We start from the raw sequence: 15,808 nt of genomic DNA on the forward strand, positions 1-15,808 counted from the left end.
GTGCTTCTATCAGTGAGTGCATATATGTTGTTCCCATATCTTATTTTTTTGGTGGAGAAATCAGTAATATCTTTGGAGTTTCAAAGAAAGAGATACTGATGTTCTATGAAGACAGATAGACAAACTAGAATGAGAAAATACTTTCATTAAAGCTATTAGAAGAACTCTAAATGCAGTCTTTACTCTTTTGCTCTTTAAATTGTAGTCTTAAAAAAAACATACTTTAGCATAGGAGTTCCCAAACTGTAGCATACCTTTTAGCTAGTATTCCACAAGCTACTTAAGATGATTTGTGCATGTTGTCTACAGATAGAAACTTGTTCAGCTCTGCAAGCACATGACCCAATGCCAGAACCAAGATCTGCTCTGTCTGCTCGTATTTGTGGTTCCCAAGATGCTTTTGTGTGCGTAAAATGGCATAGACTCCCAAAGAGTAACAGCTCCATTTAAGCATGAGTGAGTGAAAGTCAATAACCTCGTTTGTGAAGGAAGTCATGCTTATGTCATCCTGGTGAACTTCTCTGGTCTTTAAAGTGCTTTTTTTTTTTAAAGAAAGAAATTGCAGTAATGCTTAGGAATCGTACTTTGCATAGAACTTGATGCAAAGTAAGGCTTGAGGTTTGTCCTGAGGAGTTAGGTTTGTCTCCGTGCCTGAGACTTGACTTAACTGTTAAGTAAACACAGAAGGGAATCTTGAAATTTGTCTTGTGTTTCCTAAATGAAACATTTACTTGAGACTATTATAATCTGTAGGGGAAAATATCCAGAAGTGTAAAAATTGCTCTTCAAAATGGTCATATACTGTAGTAGTATGCAATGGTGAAGGAAAGATTTTAAAATAGTTGGAAAAACTTGTAGCGTTTGAACACATAACAAAGAAAAAAGGTTTTGTTTCAGATCTTAAACTGTTGAAAATTCTAATACTTAGTTCTTCAATACTGACATAAGTGGAAGAGAGCAGAAAACGTGGAATTAATACCTGGATGTAATCTTTTTCAAGACACGAGCTGTCTACTTTTTTAATATGAATATTTTTAATAGTAGGTAAACAATAGGACTCCTATGTGTCAAGGAAAATTGAGTTCTATGGTAATATTTAATGGTAATAGCTTAATGAATTATGTGATTTCAGTTGTAATGGCTGCTAATCTGACAAGAAAATGAAATGTGAATTAGTAATTTGATGGATGAACTCGATGTGTGGTGGTTTGTTTTTTTTTTTTTTTCCCTTTTTAATTACTATGTCTAACTTTAAAAAAATGTTTAACTCATCTGGGCACCGAACTCCAGCTAATGCTTAGAGAGAATAACATAAATAAATTTACTTGTGTTATAAATCCTATTAAAATTAATATTTCCCAAAGTATCAAATGTCTATGAAAATGAGACTTCTGAATTCCTCGGTCACTTTTGAAACTGTATAATTACATAGGCCTAACTGTTTAAAAGTTGCTGGATATTTTTCTATTCTTTGAGCCTTAAATGACTTGGATGGTAGATTCCTGATGTCAGAAGTGATTTGAGACTTTGGTTTCTAATAGTAATTTCAGGGCCTAACTTCAGAATATGGGATTTGTACTCATAAGTAAATAGGGTATTCCTTAACACTTTACATTTGGTTCATTGGTTGTAGACTATTATTATTTCAGTTACAGTAATGCTCAATGTGTTGCTAGTCTTTTCAAAACACAGAAACATAAGTCTTTGCGCATTTCTAGATTTTATGTATTACCTTAGATAGAATAAGTTAGTTAAGTAGTGCAAAAATAAAAAGTTTACTTGAAGTTTGTGAATGTAAAAGAACCTCAGCCTCTTATTAAAAATCTTACATTAAAACATAAAATGATACAATGAACTTTTTGCTGGTGAAACCTGTTGCATTTTCCAACTTGATTTTTTTTTTTTGGGGGGGGAATATGCACGTAACTATCACTGTCAATAAACTCACTAATTTTTTGGGTGGAGGTGTGCATAAATTTTATCTTTTTTTCATCTTTTAGAACTGGATTCTAAGTGGTTGCTTTTGTAACTGACTTTTTTTTTTTTTTTAAAAAATTTTTTTTTATATTTATGATGATTTGACATAATTAATGTTTTATTAACCATGATGGCAACACAGACATTAAGTATAGACAACTATCAAGATGGACAACAGGTAGGTGTGTTTTTCTTTCTCAGTGAACTAAATACAGTTAGCAAGAGAAAAAAGGTAGTGACTTTTTCCTTAATGCCTGTTTTGGTGGTTTTTAAGTATCTGTTCTTGTTTGTAAAACAAGATCTTTGAAGTGATAAGCTGCTATTCTTTAACACTTGGATATTTATTAAAGGCTTAGCTAATCTTTGCATGGCTTTGCTTAACTTCTGGAAGAATGGTTAGATAAGGGGTTTTCTTCTGAATCTGCTCTAGATGATTTGTGTGCTGTAATGTTCCTATTCTTAGGAAAGTCAAATGACCATAATATTTTGTGTATATGATTCTTCAGTGTTCTTATGTGTCTCCAGTTACAATAGATAGATGACGTTTACGCAGTCGTAGACTTGATCTTGAACAAGTGAAGGATAAATTTAGTTATCTAGAATTATATGCTACTTTGACTACATTTAAGTTGATGCCATTATGCTGCAGGCTGCAAACTGGTGAAACACGTGAATTCATTTTAATGAGGTTATTGATTAGAATTGCTAAATAGAAAGCTGGTCAGTGGGCTTCCAGTTTCTTATTTCTGTTAACAAACAGCTAAAATAATGAAACATACTCAGATATGTCTGGTCATGATGTTTCTTTTTTGTACAACAGGCTGTATATTGCAACAGTTTGAATTGCTAAACTAAAATACTGTTAACTGGAGACAAGTCATGCCGTGGCCTGTACTCTGAAGACCCATTTTTACGTTACTATGTGTCAGCCCTAAGCAGTAAATACAAGTACTTCTGTCAGCAGATGGCAACAGTGGCGAACAGTCAGAAGAAAAACAGCAACTTTTCCTATCTCTTATAAAAAGATGTTTATCGGAATGCAATCTGGGATTATTGATTTGTGTTGTTGTTGTTTGCTTCTTTTATTGCAATTCTAATTTCTTTCCCTCCTCTCACCTACCTTACATCTTTTACTTTATTCCCCCAGCAAATACATGCCATCCTGTGACACGTCAGTGAAAGTAATACATGTTTTTGTAAAGAACGGATTGGGAGAGAGCATTTTCTTTCTATTTGTTTTGTATTTTAAGCTCTCAGTGACCAAGATAGACAGGTAATTTGGGTGCCTGCTGTTTTTGTAGTTTGGAAGTGGCCCACAGAAAATAGCTTGCAGTTTTAAGTGAGCTATTTCCTCCTTCTAGTGAGATAGAGCCCTAACTGAACATTCCCTCTCCCTTCAGACTCTGCAGATGTATGGCTCAACATTTATAATCGCTTGTATGAGTCATCCCCTTTTATTTTGCTCCTCCTTCTTGTCATTAGCCAAGAAATGAGTCCATTAGTTGCATCTTTTTTGCAAGCATTCTGCTTAAAAATCATCTACGCTTGGTGAGGAAGCTTTTTGCAAGGCAGGCTGCTCTGTTGGGTAGGATACGCTGGCATTTTCTCAGTTTCTGATTTTGCTAGGAGATGGCTTGGCCCTGACAGGTAATAAAGCACAAACCTTTTGGTTCTCCCAGTCTTCTTGTTGGGAATAGTATAAATTCCTTTTGCTTATGTTGTGTGGAAATAGATTAAATTCTGTCAGAGTCAGGTTCTCTAATAGTTTCTGGAGGCCAGCTCTCCTCTCGGAGGGTTCCTGTGAGTGATGCGATATGTACATCTCATTGGAAAAGAGGGCAGAGGATTGCATTCTGTACACTTCCTTTCTGCAGGTGTCAATTCTGGCTGCCTGCTGATATCCAGAACAGTGTCTGCCCTCTACTTGAGATAAAACTTGTTAGGGTTAAAGTAGAAAAAAAAGATTGCAGGGATTTCTTGTCTTTGTACAGATGTTCCCAGTGCTCAAAGGGGAGAAAATCAAGGAGTTTGGGTTGGTGGGTGGGAACTATGACTTTCAGAGGTCAGGTTCCTTTAAGACCTTTTAATCTGAAAGATACTTAGCTGGAGGTGATGGGAAAACCACTTTCAACACCTTCAAAGGACCTCAAAGGCATTACCAGCCACCTAGTGCAATTTAGGAGGTGCTCAGTAGAAGCTGTGGCTCTATGTTGTTTTTCCAGTGGTCGCAGATGGTGTAACTGTGTGTCAAATGGATTTGTGTTAAATGGATTTGTAGAAGCAATTACTGCTGTTTTCTCCAGTAGCTTGATATTCCTAAAATAATGTTATTACAATATGTAAATTTGAGTGGTAAAGGTCAGGGGAGGTTATGCTCCTGATAACTGAACGATTGGAGGAACTGAATCCAGTTCCTGGACGGATTCTGTTCTTTCAATCTGGAGGAACAGAATATTTCAGTTCTTTGTAAGAAAATGTGCATTTTAATGGAGAAGAAAAACTTCAGGATCTCTTTTCTTCACTATCCTGATAAAATGGACAGTAAGAAATAAGAAAGAAAACTTAAGAGTAGAAACTTTACTTTCTGTTGTTTTCATCCTAAAGGCTTTTTATGCAGACATCCCCATAAATTTTTTGGAGCCTATTCCAAAAATAGCCATGTCAGAGTCAAAATGCTTTAACAATTTACTAATATCTGTCATTCCCATTTTAAAGCTGAGTGCTGAAACTTGGAGTGACCTTTATAAACTACCCATCAAAAAGTGTCAAGGATTAAAAGAGGGGTTTTGTTACTGCTATGGCTTTTTGTGTAACTGCCAAGTCATACCAACCTTCTGGCAATTTAGTAGCCCTTTGCATTGCTATTTCCTTAGAAAACAGTACACTTATTTTATGTCGAGCATACAGATTTACTTACAACTTACTCTTTTTCTACAGATGCAAGTAGTAACAGAATTAAAAACGGAACAAGATCCCAGCTGCTCTGAAACTGATGCAGAAGGGGTGAGTCCTGCCCCTGTAGAATCTCAAACTCCAATGGATGCAGACAAGCAGGCCATTTACAGGTAGTAATGGACTCGTGTTCTGTCTTTTGAAGGGTAAAGAATAGAGGATTTTTTTTTTTTTTAATTAATAATAAGTAGCTTAGAATCAGATGATCTCTTGGCTAACTGTCTCAATAGTTTGCAGGGAAAAAATGAGATCAAATTAGCTTCACTGTCAGTCTTCAGCCAAGAAGAAAAACCTTCCCTTTATTGTGGGATTCTTCAATTTCAGCATAATTTTAAAGGGTATTCTAAAGGTGGCTGCCTTTAAAGCACAAGTGAAATTTAGCAAGCTACTTGGACTGTTGAACTATGGTCACTATTTTTTATACTGTAGTTTCTGTCTTTAATGCAAGGTTTTATTTTTATTGTAATTAGGTTGATCTTTACTCCCTTTTCTTTAGGGATAGCAATCTATTGCCCAGTAATTAGCTCAAACTGGATTAAATGTTGATGTATAAACATACTAATTTGAGATTTTCCAGTGTTAAGTGCTGCGCTAAGCAGTATGCTCAGTTTTGATGAGGTTAAGTGTTCTTTCACTTTAAGTGCTTTATAAAGACATAATTATTACCAGTTTGCAGATAAAAAGAATACAAACCAAACATCTGAAGCAGAAAGATGTATCCACTCATTTACAGACTTGTGCTAACAAAATCATCTTCTGCTCTGAGCGTGGTTTCATAGGAGGCCTCTGAGTACAGCCTGCATACTATTCTCAGTTCTGTAAAGTTATTTGTGATGTATAAATAAGGCCCACATTGAAGAATAAATGGATTTTATCAGACTTTATTTCATAATTTAAATCTGCATTCATCCTATTTGTAAATCCTAATCCTCGTTTCTAATGCACTGTATTAATGTATTTCTTGCCACTCAATTACAGTGAATTAAATAGTATGTCATAGCTTTTTAGCTTACGATTGTTCTCTTTATTTAAATATACTTTTTTTACTGCTTTACTTGCCTCTAGAGTGTGCGGTAAATCAAAGTGAAAAAAAAACCCCAAACTTTCATCATGTTTTGCTATAGCCAGTGGTCTTATATGCAGTCTCCTCCAAGACTTGTCTTTCTGTTTCTTACATGAGTGACTGTTACCTTACGTGAGCTAGATGTCTTACTTTTTCAGTAGTGTACATATAAGTGAAAATACTTATGCATGTATTTTAACTTTTATTGTAGGCACCCACTGTTTCCCTTGTTAGCACTATTATTTGAAAAATGTGAACAATCTACACAAGGCTCAGAAGGCACAACTTCTGCTAGTTTTGATGTAGATATTGAAAATTTTGTAAGAAAGCAGGAGAAAGAAGGAAAACCCTTTTTCTGTGAAGATCCAGAAACTGATAATTTGGTAAGTATAAGCTGTTTCTTTTATTTCTGAAACAATCATCCCATTTGCTGCCTCTTCCTAATTTCTGATCTCAACTGGTGCTTATAGTTTCTCCTCACACTTTTCTTCCTACAAGAGATTCTTCTTTATGTTAATGCTGAGAAACATTTTTTTTAAAAATTTCTTCTGACCCCTTTTTTCCCTCTTATCTGTAAACTTACATTGGGCCCTTCACAGTTGTTTCCCATTCTAAACTGGCTGAAATCAGTGTATTAGAGACTAACAGAAATATATGCTTGCCGTAGCCAGGTTGACTCTGCAAATCAATTTTAGAGTGTCAAGTGTATAACATATGTTTATCAAAAACATGTAATCGATGTAAGTTTTTTTTCCAACTTTTTTTTAATCAGGGTTCATCTAGTTAATGTGGGAGAAGACCTGTTATAAGATGAGCTTAGAAATTCTTTAACATATACAAATTTTTTTTCTTACGTGTCATTGTCTTCTCTAGACTTTCTGAAAGTCCTTCCTGTGATGAAGCTGTGATTTCCCCAGTCCCTTAGCCTCCCTCTTGGATCACATCTCTAGAGAACACTTCTCTTGGCATGCTAGTTTCTAAACTGTCTACCTGCCTTCGTCTCTTTAGAGTCATGTTGCAACTAGATTTTATCATATTCAAGAGTGTTAGCATTATAGGGGTCAAGTGTTTTGTTTCATTTTTGAAAACCTGTTCCTTTAAGGGGACTGTGTAATAAAACAAGCCTTCATTCTTGAGTCTGCCTCATAGGAGAAAAGGCTACTTAAAATATTGACATTCACAGACAAAACTAAATTGATGGAAGGTTGTACACAACAGAAATGGTAATGTTTTAAAGCTGATATCTAGAAAGATTTATGTAGGCAAATAATATCCTGTGTGGGAGGCTAAGGTAATGTACCTGGAGAAAACTCTTAAAACCAAGACTTAAACAAGAAATAAATCTGAGATGCTGTTTAGAATTGGCAGGAGTGTTGCAGTGAACAGCATGTTAGGAGGGGCACATATTGTTGCAAAAAAGGGGTCAATTTTGGCTGCTTTTGCAAGCAGCCTAAATAGTCATCTTGCATAACTTGATTTCTTTCCAAGCACTTTATGACCAATCGTTAGTGTACTTAAGTTCTGGAAAGATAGTATTTAAATAGTGTCATGGAAAATAAAGCTACAAGAATCTCTATGTATAATTATACCAGTGTGAGAGTAAAGAAGGCAGAAGACAGTATGTTCTAGAACGAGGCAAGCTTTTACAGCTCTAGTTAGAGAGGCATAAAAATTTATCTTCTCAGCTACTTGTTGTATCCTTTTAACTGTAGGTTACAGTGCCCAGGATTGAAATATCTTAATACATTGTGTCAATGATCTTAGTCTATGTAAATATAAAGTCACCTTAGATTAAATCTTCTTCAAAGATGGATCAAGTTAACACAATTCACTTTCTACTAATCCACCTGCAAGACTGCTTTCAAAAAGTTCTCTTACAGCTTTGGCTGTGGAGCTCTTTGTCTTACAGAAGCTTTTATTTTCTGCTTGGAAGCTTTTTGAGGCTCAAATAAGGTTTTAGTTTTGGGTCATCTTCTAACACAATGCCCTTCAGAGTGATGGGAAAGCAGCTAAAGGAGGATGCGTAATATGATACATAATGATACTCTCAGTATTAGTGTAAAGATTCTCGGTGTATAAATGAAGAACTGAAGAACAGGCATTGGCCACTTTGACCAAAGTTACAACTGGAATAGAATTGAACCCCCAAAATCTCAATTTAATATCTTAATCATTAGATCTTTGTGGGCAAATTTTGATGCAGTTCACGTGAGAAATATTTATTGATACAGACAGTGACTTAGTTTTCTAAGTAGAAAGAAGCATTGACGTACCTACTAAAACAGTTCCATGAATAAACCTACTGTTGTCACTGTAGGAATTAAAAATAGAACATGAAAGAAGAAAAATAAAGGCAAGGGAGAAATAAACGATAATTCTCTTCTTTAGTTACTGCCCAAGTGTGAGCAGCGGTGGTGTGGGGTGCTTTGCTTTTTTAATTTTTTATTTGAAATGTGAATGGTGTAATATTACATTTATGAAATACTTGTAGCACAATATAATGATTGTCTTACATTTGTAAGCAGAAATAAGTACTTCAGAATGGTTATAATGAGATGGTCTGTCTGTGGAGAGTACAGCTATTCCATTGGGGTGCAGAAATCCTTGTAGATTGAGGGCCACTGGTACCATCATTTTAGATCTTTCTTGAACAGGAAAGCACTCAGGCAAATTTTGAGGGGGGAAGTGCATTACTGAGGAAGAAGGAGATAAATACTTTAAAGAGCCATTAGTTTCTGAGGAAGACTAAATCTGGGCTAAAAACTGCAGTTCATCACGGATGCTAATTTGCACATGTACAAAATCTTGTGGGACCTTTGGTTGTTAAAGAATGAATTGCACACAGAATTCCCCAAATAACATACCAGTTTCAGGATCTTGTGGTTTGACCCAGGTATCTAGAAAGTTGACTACCAGGAATGCTTTTAATTTTGGAATTGCTTCTTTCTTTGTCTCTTTCACTCTGTAATATGTTTGGGTTTTTGTTACTGCTATCAGTGACACCTCCGGAGTGCTGCTTGCACATCAGATGTGAATTTGAAGACACCAATAAAATTTTCCATGATTGATTCTTCAAAGACCTTTTTGAATATCCTTGCCTCCAATACTTTACTCAAAAATGAGAGTTAGTTCCGTTCTGCATGAAGCAGGTCTGCTGACTTGCTAAGCCTCAGGTTATTTTCTTCATTTGTAACTCTGAATTCAACACAAATATACTGTGTTCCCTTATCTCTCTAATCCAAACTTCTTTTCAGAAGCACATCTGAAATCTAATAGTTGGAATGTAGTAGTTCTGGCTCAGTGGATGAGGAAAGAGAAATGGATGTGGTTTATCTTTAGTAAGGCTTTTGACATTGTCTCCTATAATGTTCTCATAGACAAACTGATAAAATATGGACTAGATAAATGAGCAGTGCGATGGACTGAAGACTGGGTGAACTGCTGGGCTCAAAGGATTGCGATCAGCAGCATGAAGTCCAGTTGAAGGCTAGTTATTAGCGGTGTACTCCAGGGATTGATATTGAAACCAATACTGTTTAACATCTTCATTAATGACCTGGATGATGGGACAGAGTGTATCCTTGGCAAGTTTGCAGATGTTGCAAAACTGGGAGGAGTGGCTGATGACCAGATGGCTGTGCCACCATTCAGAGGTACTTCGTCGCTTTTGGAGAAATGGGCAAACGGGAATCTCATGGAGTTCAACAAAGGGAAATGCCAAATCCTGTACCTAGGGAGGAATAACCCCATGCACTGTTACACGCTGGGGGTCAACCAGCTGGAAAGCAGCTTTGCGGAAAAGGACCTGACAGTCCTGGTGGACACCAAGCCAAATATGAGACAGCAATGCATCCTTGCGGCAAAGAAATTCAACGTACTTGGGCTGTGTTAGGAAGAGCATTGTCAGCAGGTCAAGAGATGCGATCCTTTCCCTCTGCTTGGCAGTGGTGAGACATATCTGGAGTGCTGGGTACAGTTCTGGGCTCCCCACTACTAGACATAGACATAGTGGAGTGAGTTCAGCAAAGAACCAAAAAGATGATGAGGGGACTAGAGCATCTCTCATATGAAGAGAGGCTCAGCAAGCTGGGACTGTTTAGTCTGCAGCAGTAAAGGTTTGGGGCAATATTATCAGTGTATCTAAATACCTAATGGGGGAATAAAGAAGACAGACTCTCTGACTCTTCTCCATGGTGCCCAGTGAAAGGGCATGAGGAAATAGACATAAATTGAAACACAGGAAGTTCCATTAAAATATAAGAAAAAACATTTTTACTGTAAGGGTGATTCAATACTGGAGCAGGTTGCCCAGAGAGGTTGTGGAGTCTCCATCCTTGGAGGTAGTCAAAACCCAACTGGACATGGCCCTGAGCAACCTGACCTAGTTGACCTTGCTTTGAGCAGAGAGGGTGGGTTAAACAATCTCCAGAGGTCCCTTCCAACCTCAACTATCTGTGGTTTCTGTGAGCCTCCAAATACCAGTTTCCCAAAGATCCTGCATGCCTTGGCCCGCTTCACATGCTTTTGGTTGTACACAAACATTCTCTCGAATCTAGCTTCCTTTGGTTGTAGATGGGTCTGCTGTGTTCAAATAGTCCTTCCTGCCAATTGACCTGTTTGATTTTAGTGGTGACAAAGTCTCTTGTTTTATGTGGTATTCACCTTTGTTGATGGGCTGCACAAATCTGGCTGATTTTGCTTGAAATGGATGAGGAAGTATTTGTTTATGTCTTGTATTCCGTGCCTGCTGAGGTCAGTACTATCTTAAACTGGAACGACGTTGCAAAATCAAAAATCTTTGGTATTGAACCCCTGTTCTGTAGTTGTATTGTTAGCTATGACTTTCTATTATTAGATACCAAATGAAATCTGAGTGTGACTTGTCCTCTGCCTGTCCTGAAGGCTGGGGACTTTGAACAGCTGACATTCTGACGGGCTGTTCATTTTGCCAGGGGCAATGAGCAGAAGAGTTCCTGTCAAGTTGTGAAATAGCTAGTATGGTTTTCAGTCTTTTCTTCAGCTTGAAATATTGGTGCTTGCATGGAGAAGGCTGTAGCTGGGCAGTTTTTTCTGCCTTGTATCACATAAATATAAACATTTTTACAGAGATTAAAAATCTCTTTTTAGTAGAGGGATTCTAATATTGTGCACCTTTGTTATGTCTTCTGTTCTTGCTGTCCCTCCCTTTTTAACTCCAATGTTAAATCAACCATTCACTTTAAAGGAGAAGCTAGTGAAGACTGCTGATTAGAACAAGCCAGAAGGGTGGAGCAGGTAGGTCGGACAACTACTTGCTTTCCACCTGTGCTCTTATCTGACCCCAGCAGAGTCAAACAAATAAGGTATAAATGCTTGCTTGGTAGCAATCATTCAACTTGGAGCCAGAGCTAAACTGAGATGAATTGAACTTTATAGTACTACAAAGAGCCAAATTCCAGTCCTATCCGAAAAGAGTCGCAGGCCTGCCTACAGTAAGGAAATTGGCCACTAATTCAGCTGTTTCAGTTTATTTCCTTTTACTTCTTTTGGAAGTGGCATGTCGAACTCCACAACACTGCACAGTTTTTGTGACGGAACTTAAACTAATGGCTCGAAAACAGCAGAGTATCATTTCAGGCTCCATACTGCCTATAGGCTAATTGACTAGATAACAGAAATTGTGAAGGGTCACAGATACTGATTGTAGGGCCTCTTACAATCCTGGCGATGTTTCACATTGCGCGCTTACTTGAAATGCCTTGAATATTCCAAAGCAAAAGTTTGGTTTTCATCCAGAGGACCACAGAATGTTAATGTGGATAGCACAGGCATTAGATCAGTTTGACCAGAAAGGAAGTTCATTAAGAGCAGTGTAAGGTTGTTCTAACTTGAGTAGCTCTTAGTAAGCTACAGTCTAGATTACCTTGTTGCTTTGGTATTATGGTTCCCATTCTAAACTAATTGGTGGTTTCCTTCATTAGTAGTATAAAGGATTTCAACACTGGGAAATACAGGTAGCATCCACCTGAAACTTAATTTTAAGGATATCCATATATTGCTAAGCCAAACAAAGTTTCAGTCCTTTTTTATTATCTAGATGGAGGGATTCCATTCTTTCTAGTTAACCACTCCAACAGTGTCAGTTGGTGAGCTTGAAGCGGCATGGCAGAGCATTGTGGTCAACACACAAATAGCGTTACTAGGCCTTTTACTTTTGCAGTGTCTTTCCCAAGCCTGACCTTGTCAGACACATTGTCAAAATAGGGTGTTTGCAGTGAAATGGATGGCAACATTTCTATAAATATTGATGACTTCTGGATCAGGTCAGAACTTTGGTATTAGGCCTCAGCATATTTAGAAGAGCTAGAATTTCTCAGAATAGGTTGTAAGAATTTGGAAAGAGGTGGGGAAAAAATGACACTTTCTTGTGGAAGGTTTTTTTTTCCTTAAATGAATTTTTAAGGTACTCTGTGAAATGGCCTGGGTTAAGCATATTTTTATTTAATTTATTGCCATGTTCCTACTCTTTTTCTATATGTGCATTCATGTAATAGAGTCAGCAATGGTTTGTGTTCAAAACCTGCAGCACTGAAAAACCCACAAAACTGTGTTATGGCTTCCCTGAAGTGTGAAGTTTCACTTGTTGTCTCTTCCTTTGTCTGAGAGGTGTATAAGATGCCTCTTCTCCTTCCAAGGAAGAGCGTATCGCAGGAAAATGCAAAGTTCAGTTCTAAGATCTGTTGAAAGAAAACTGAGAAGCTTCAGTGCTAGCTCCTGGGCAGATTTTATCAGTTGCCCTGAGGTATGTCTTTACTTTTAACGCAGACTCATCTTCCAGCCAGAAGACGTAGTTGTCTTTGGACTGAAACTCTCCCAGGAGTTCCAGTCCATCCCTAATAAATACAGAAAGAAAGTGGCTTTTCTGTGGTAGTTACATGTTTGCTCTTCAGGAGCTATTGGCTGCAAACAGAACTTTGAAACTTTTCCCTTCCAATTTCACTGGCTCTGACCACACAGGTTAGACTATTCAGGGAGGTAAAAGAGAGATGTACCAGTTTATGATTTTTTGCAGTAAATATTTAGCTCTTATAGATATGCATGGCACAGCATATTATTGGAGCCAGAATTACCCTCTCTTGGAATGTCTTCTACAGGGATCTTCTGTTTTTCAACAGTTTTGTTCTCTTTTCTGATTCTTGGTCACTCATGCTGTCCGTGTCTCCATTGATCTCTGAACTTGATGTAAGTGCTGATTAGCTGCAAGAAGTGCTGCAGAGCTTCCCTTTTCAAATCCTAGTCCCTGTGGGAAGGAAGTGGAAGCTGAAGGTTGTGCTCATGTTTTACTTAGTAGACTGGAAGTGTGCTTTCTTTCCCAGAGCTTTAACTTCCTCCTTATCTTTTTGGATTGTTACTTTGCATCCAGCTTAGTCCTTATATCAAGCATCAGTACCAGAAGAGATGTGTTTGCTGTTAAGAACCAGATCTTGGTGGTCTGTATTGCTAGCCAGAGGTTCCCAAGTGCATGTTCTTCTTTCTGGAAGCATGCTCAGCTGTATCCCCGTAACATGGAGTATCATCTGTTGGAGCTCCGTACCCTTTGCCCCTTACCCTTTGACATCTCTATCTCATTTTCACAGATAAAACAGATCTTGGAATGAACCAACGAACCAGCTTCTCTTTGTTTTCCATTAGTATCCTTTTGTGCTTAGGACTTACGTGGACAGGTTCCTCCATGTCTAAGCAGCTCAGCATGAATGTTTGCAGATAATTTTTAGAGCTTTCACAGATTACATTGTATCTTAAGACATTCAGTACTTAACACTTCTTTGTTGCTTACTGTTAACACAGCCACTGCAGAAGCATCATGTTGCCTCAGGATGGTTCCTACCTCTTGTATAGCTTCTGTTCAGAGTAAACTCTTCCCATGTATGGGTGGCTTTTTTAATTTCCCCACATTCACAGGGCCACAGGATGGTTCAGGTTGGATTACAAGCTCAAGAGGTCTGTAGTCCAACCTCCTGCACAAAGTAGGGTCAGCTGTGAAGTCAGGACAGGTTACTTATGGCTTCATCAAGTCTAGAAACAATACAAAACATGGGGTGTTAAATATACTCTCACTTTTGTATTTGAACAGGACACTGCCTTTTTTGAAGACCCCTGAGTTTTTTGTTTTGTTTGGGGTAAGGATTTTTGGTTCAGTACCTTCTTCTCATTGAATTTTTGGTTGTGTCAGGAAAAGTGGTGGTGGTGGTGAAGCCAGCTGATGTCATTTGAATATTCTTGAGTGAACAAGTCATGCTTTTGCATTTCTGAAAAGTGTTCTTACTATGGTAATGTGCAGAACTGTCTCATAAACCTCTAATCATACCTTTCCTAGCTATGTCTCATAGCTGGGGACTCAAAATAGGAGAGAGAGGTTATCAAATCAAAACAAATGGAAACAAAATACCCCCTCTCCCGGAGTTCTCCCCCTGAAGACCTAAATCATCCCAGAAGGGTTTGCTCAGGAAGGTAGATGAGCTGTGAATGTACATTTTTTTAATTGTTTTTTTGCAAATGGGAAGAATCATTTTGAGTGAGAAGATTACTTGTCAGTATATGGAGATTCTTTCATATATGTTGTCCACATATGTATTTGCTATATGCTTATGTTATGTGCCCTGAAATATGTAAAAAATTTTGAGTATATGTGTTAGATAAACAAGGTGAGCTGGGGATTATGAGTAAGGTAGTGCATAGTGTGTTCTGTGCCCTTTACACCACGTGCTTGAGGCACTGAAAAGACAGGACACAGGCACAATCTAGAGCATTTTTAGGGCTAAAGATGTCTCCAAATTGAATATATGATATATTCATATGTAGAATATGCTCTGGACAGCAGTTTTAGCAAGAACTGGAAGTTTTTCAAGAATCTTTCCTTCTTTGCTTAATAGTTTAGCATTATCTTTATTTACAACAGTTTCAACAATATACACATATCTCATGGTTACTTCTGGTTTTGTGCATTTCTCTGAAAAGATGCTCCAGGTTTATTTCTACAGCTGAAAAGGCTGAATCAAGTGGGTTATAAAAATTCATTGTTGTGTGGGATATTCTACTCAGTAGCACTAAATAACAAAAACATGGTTGTTGTCGATTTTTAAGGTGTGCCTTTTATATCACGGCTGCTGTGATCTGTCTGGAAACATTTCTTTGTATTACCTTTGTTCGACCTGGGTGATTTATCAGGAGTTCTTGATTTTTTATTTTTTTATTTTTTTTTAGTTTCAAGGAAAAAGTGAACTTCTGCCAACAAATTTAAGTATGGTCCACCCATGCTGCAAGAGAGCAGGAGCCATATGGCCACAATTAGTGTAGTTGTAAATGAGTAAGTCAGTCCTGGTGACAGGCATGGCATATTTACAAAGTTTTGTTTGCCTTCCTAACCACAGTAGCGCAGCTTCCTGTAAGAGTAGTGTGACTGTGTGTGGCTCTGCAGAAAACTGGATAGTGTTACTAGTTCTTGGTTTATGGTTAATTTTGACTTTGATTCAATTTTCACTTCAAGTATCAACCATAAATTTGAAACTAAATCTAAGCTGAAGAAAGGACTTCTATTTTTTTCTCCAAACAAATGCTGATAAATAAATAATATAAATATGGGTAATGGTTTAAGGAAAAAAAAACCCTCCTGACTGAGCAAAACTAATCACTAATACAGTCAAATATTATGTGCCCAAAGGCATATTTTTGTTACCTCAGTTTTAGCTGAATGTTTAAGGCATTCACTAATATTATGTGCTCTGTGTTGGTTTGCCACACATGAAGAATTTTATAATTTAGGCTTTTTTGTCTCTA

General features: G+C 37.4%; 1 protein-coding gene across 3 annotated transcripts in view; it reads left to right on the plus strand.

Moving 5' to 3' along the window:
- Positions 1–15,808, plus strand: part of PKNOX1 (PBX/knotted 1 homeobox 1) — a 42,556-nt gene that overhangs the window by 12,007 nt on the left and 14,741 nt on the right. For 2 of the 3 annotated variants that reach the window (XM_009283007.2, XM_019473066.1), the window contains exons 3-5: positions 2,054–2,155; positions 4,915–5,042; positions 6,204–6,375. In XM_009283007.2, the coding sequence (XP_009281282.1) occupies positions 2,105–2,155; positions 4,915–5,042; positions 6,204–6,375 (351 nt within the window). In that variant the 5' untranslated portion in view covers positions 2,054–2,104. Of the gene's footprint in view, positions 1–2,053; positions 2,156–3,124; positions 3,251–4,914; positions 5,043–6,203; positions 6,376–15,808 lie in introns of those variants that run through there. The other variant, XM_009283008.2, reaches the window with a different exon arrangement.

This window comes from Aptenodytes forsteri, unplaced genomic scaffold, assembly GCF_000699145.1.
Source record: "Aptenodytes forsteri isolate BGI_AS27 unplaced genomic scaffold, ASM69914v1 Scaffold2, whole genome shotgun sequence".
NCBI classification, from domain to species: domain Eukaryota; kingdom Metazoa; phylum Chordata; class Aves; order Sphenisciformes; family Spheniscidae; genus Aptenodytes; species Aptenodytes forsteri.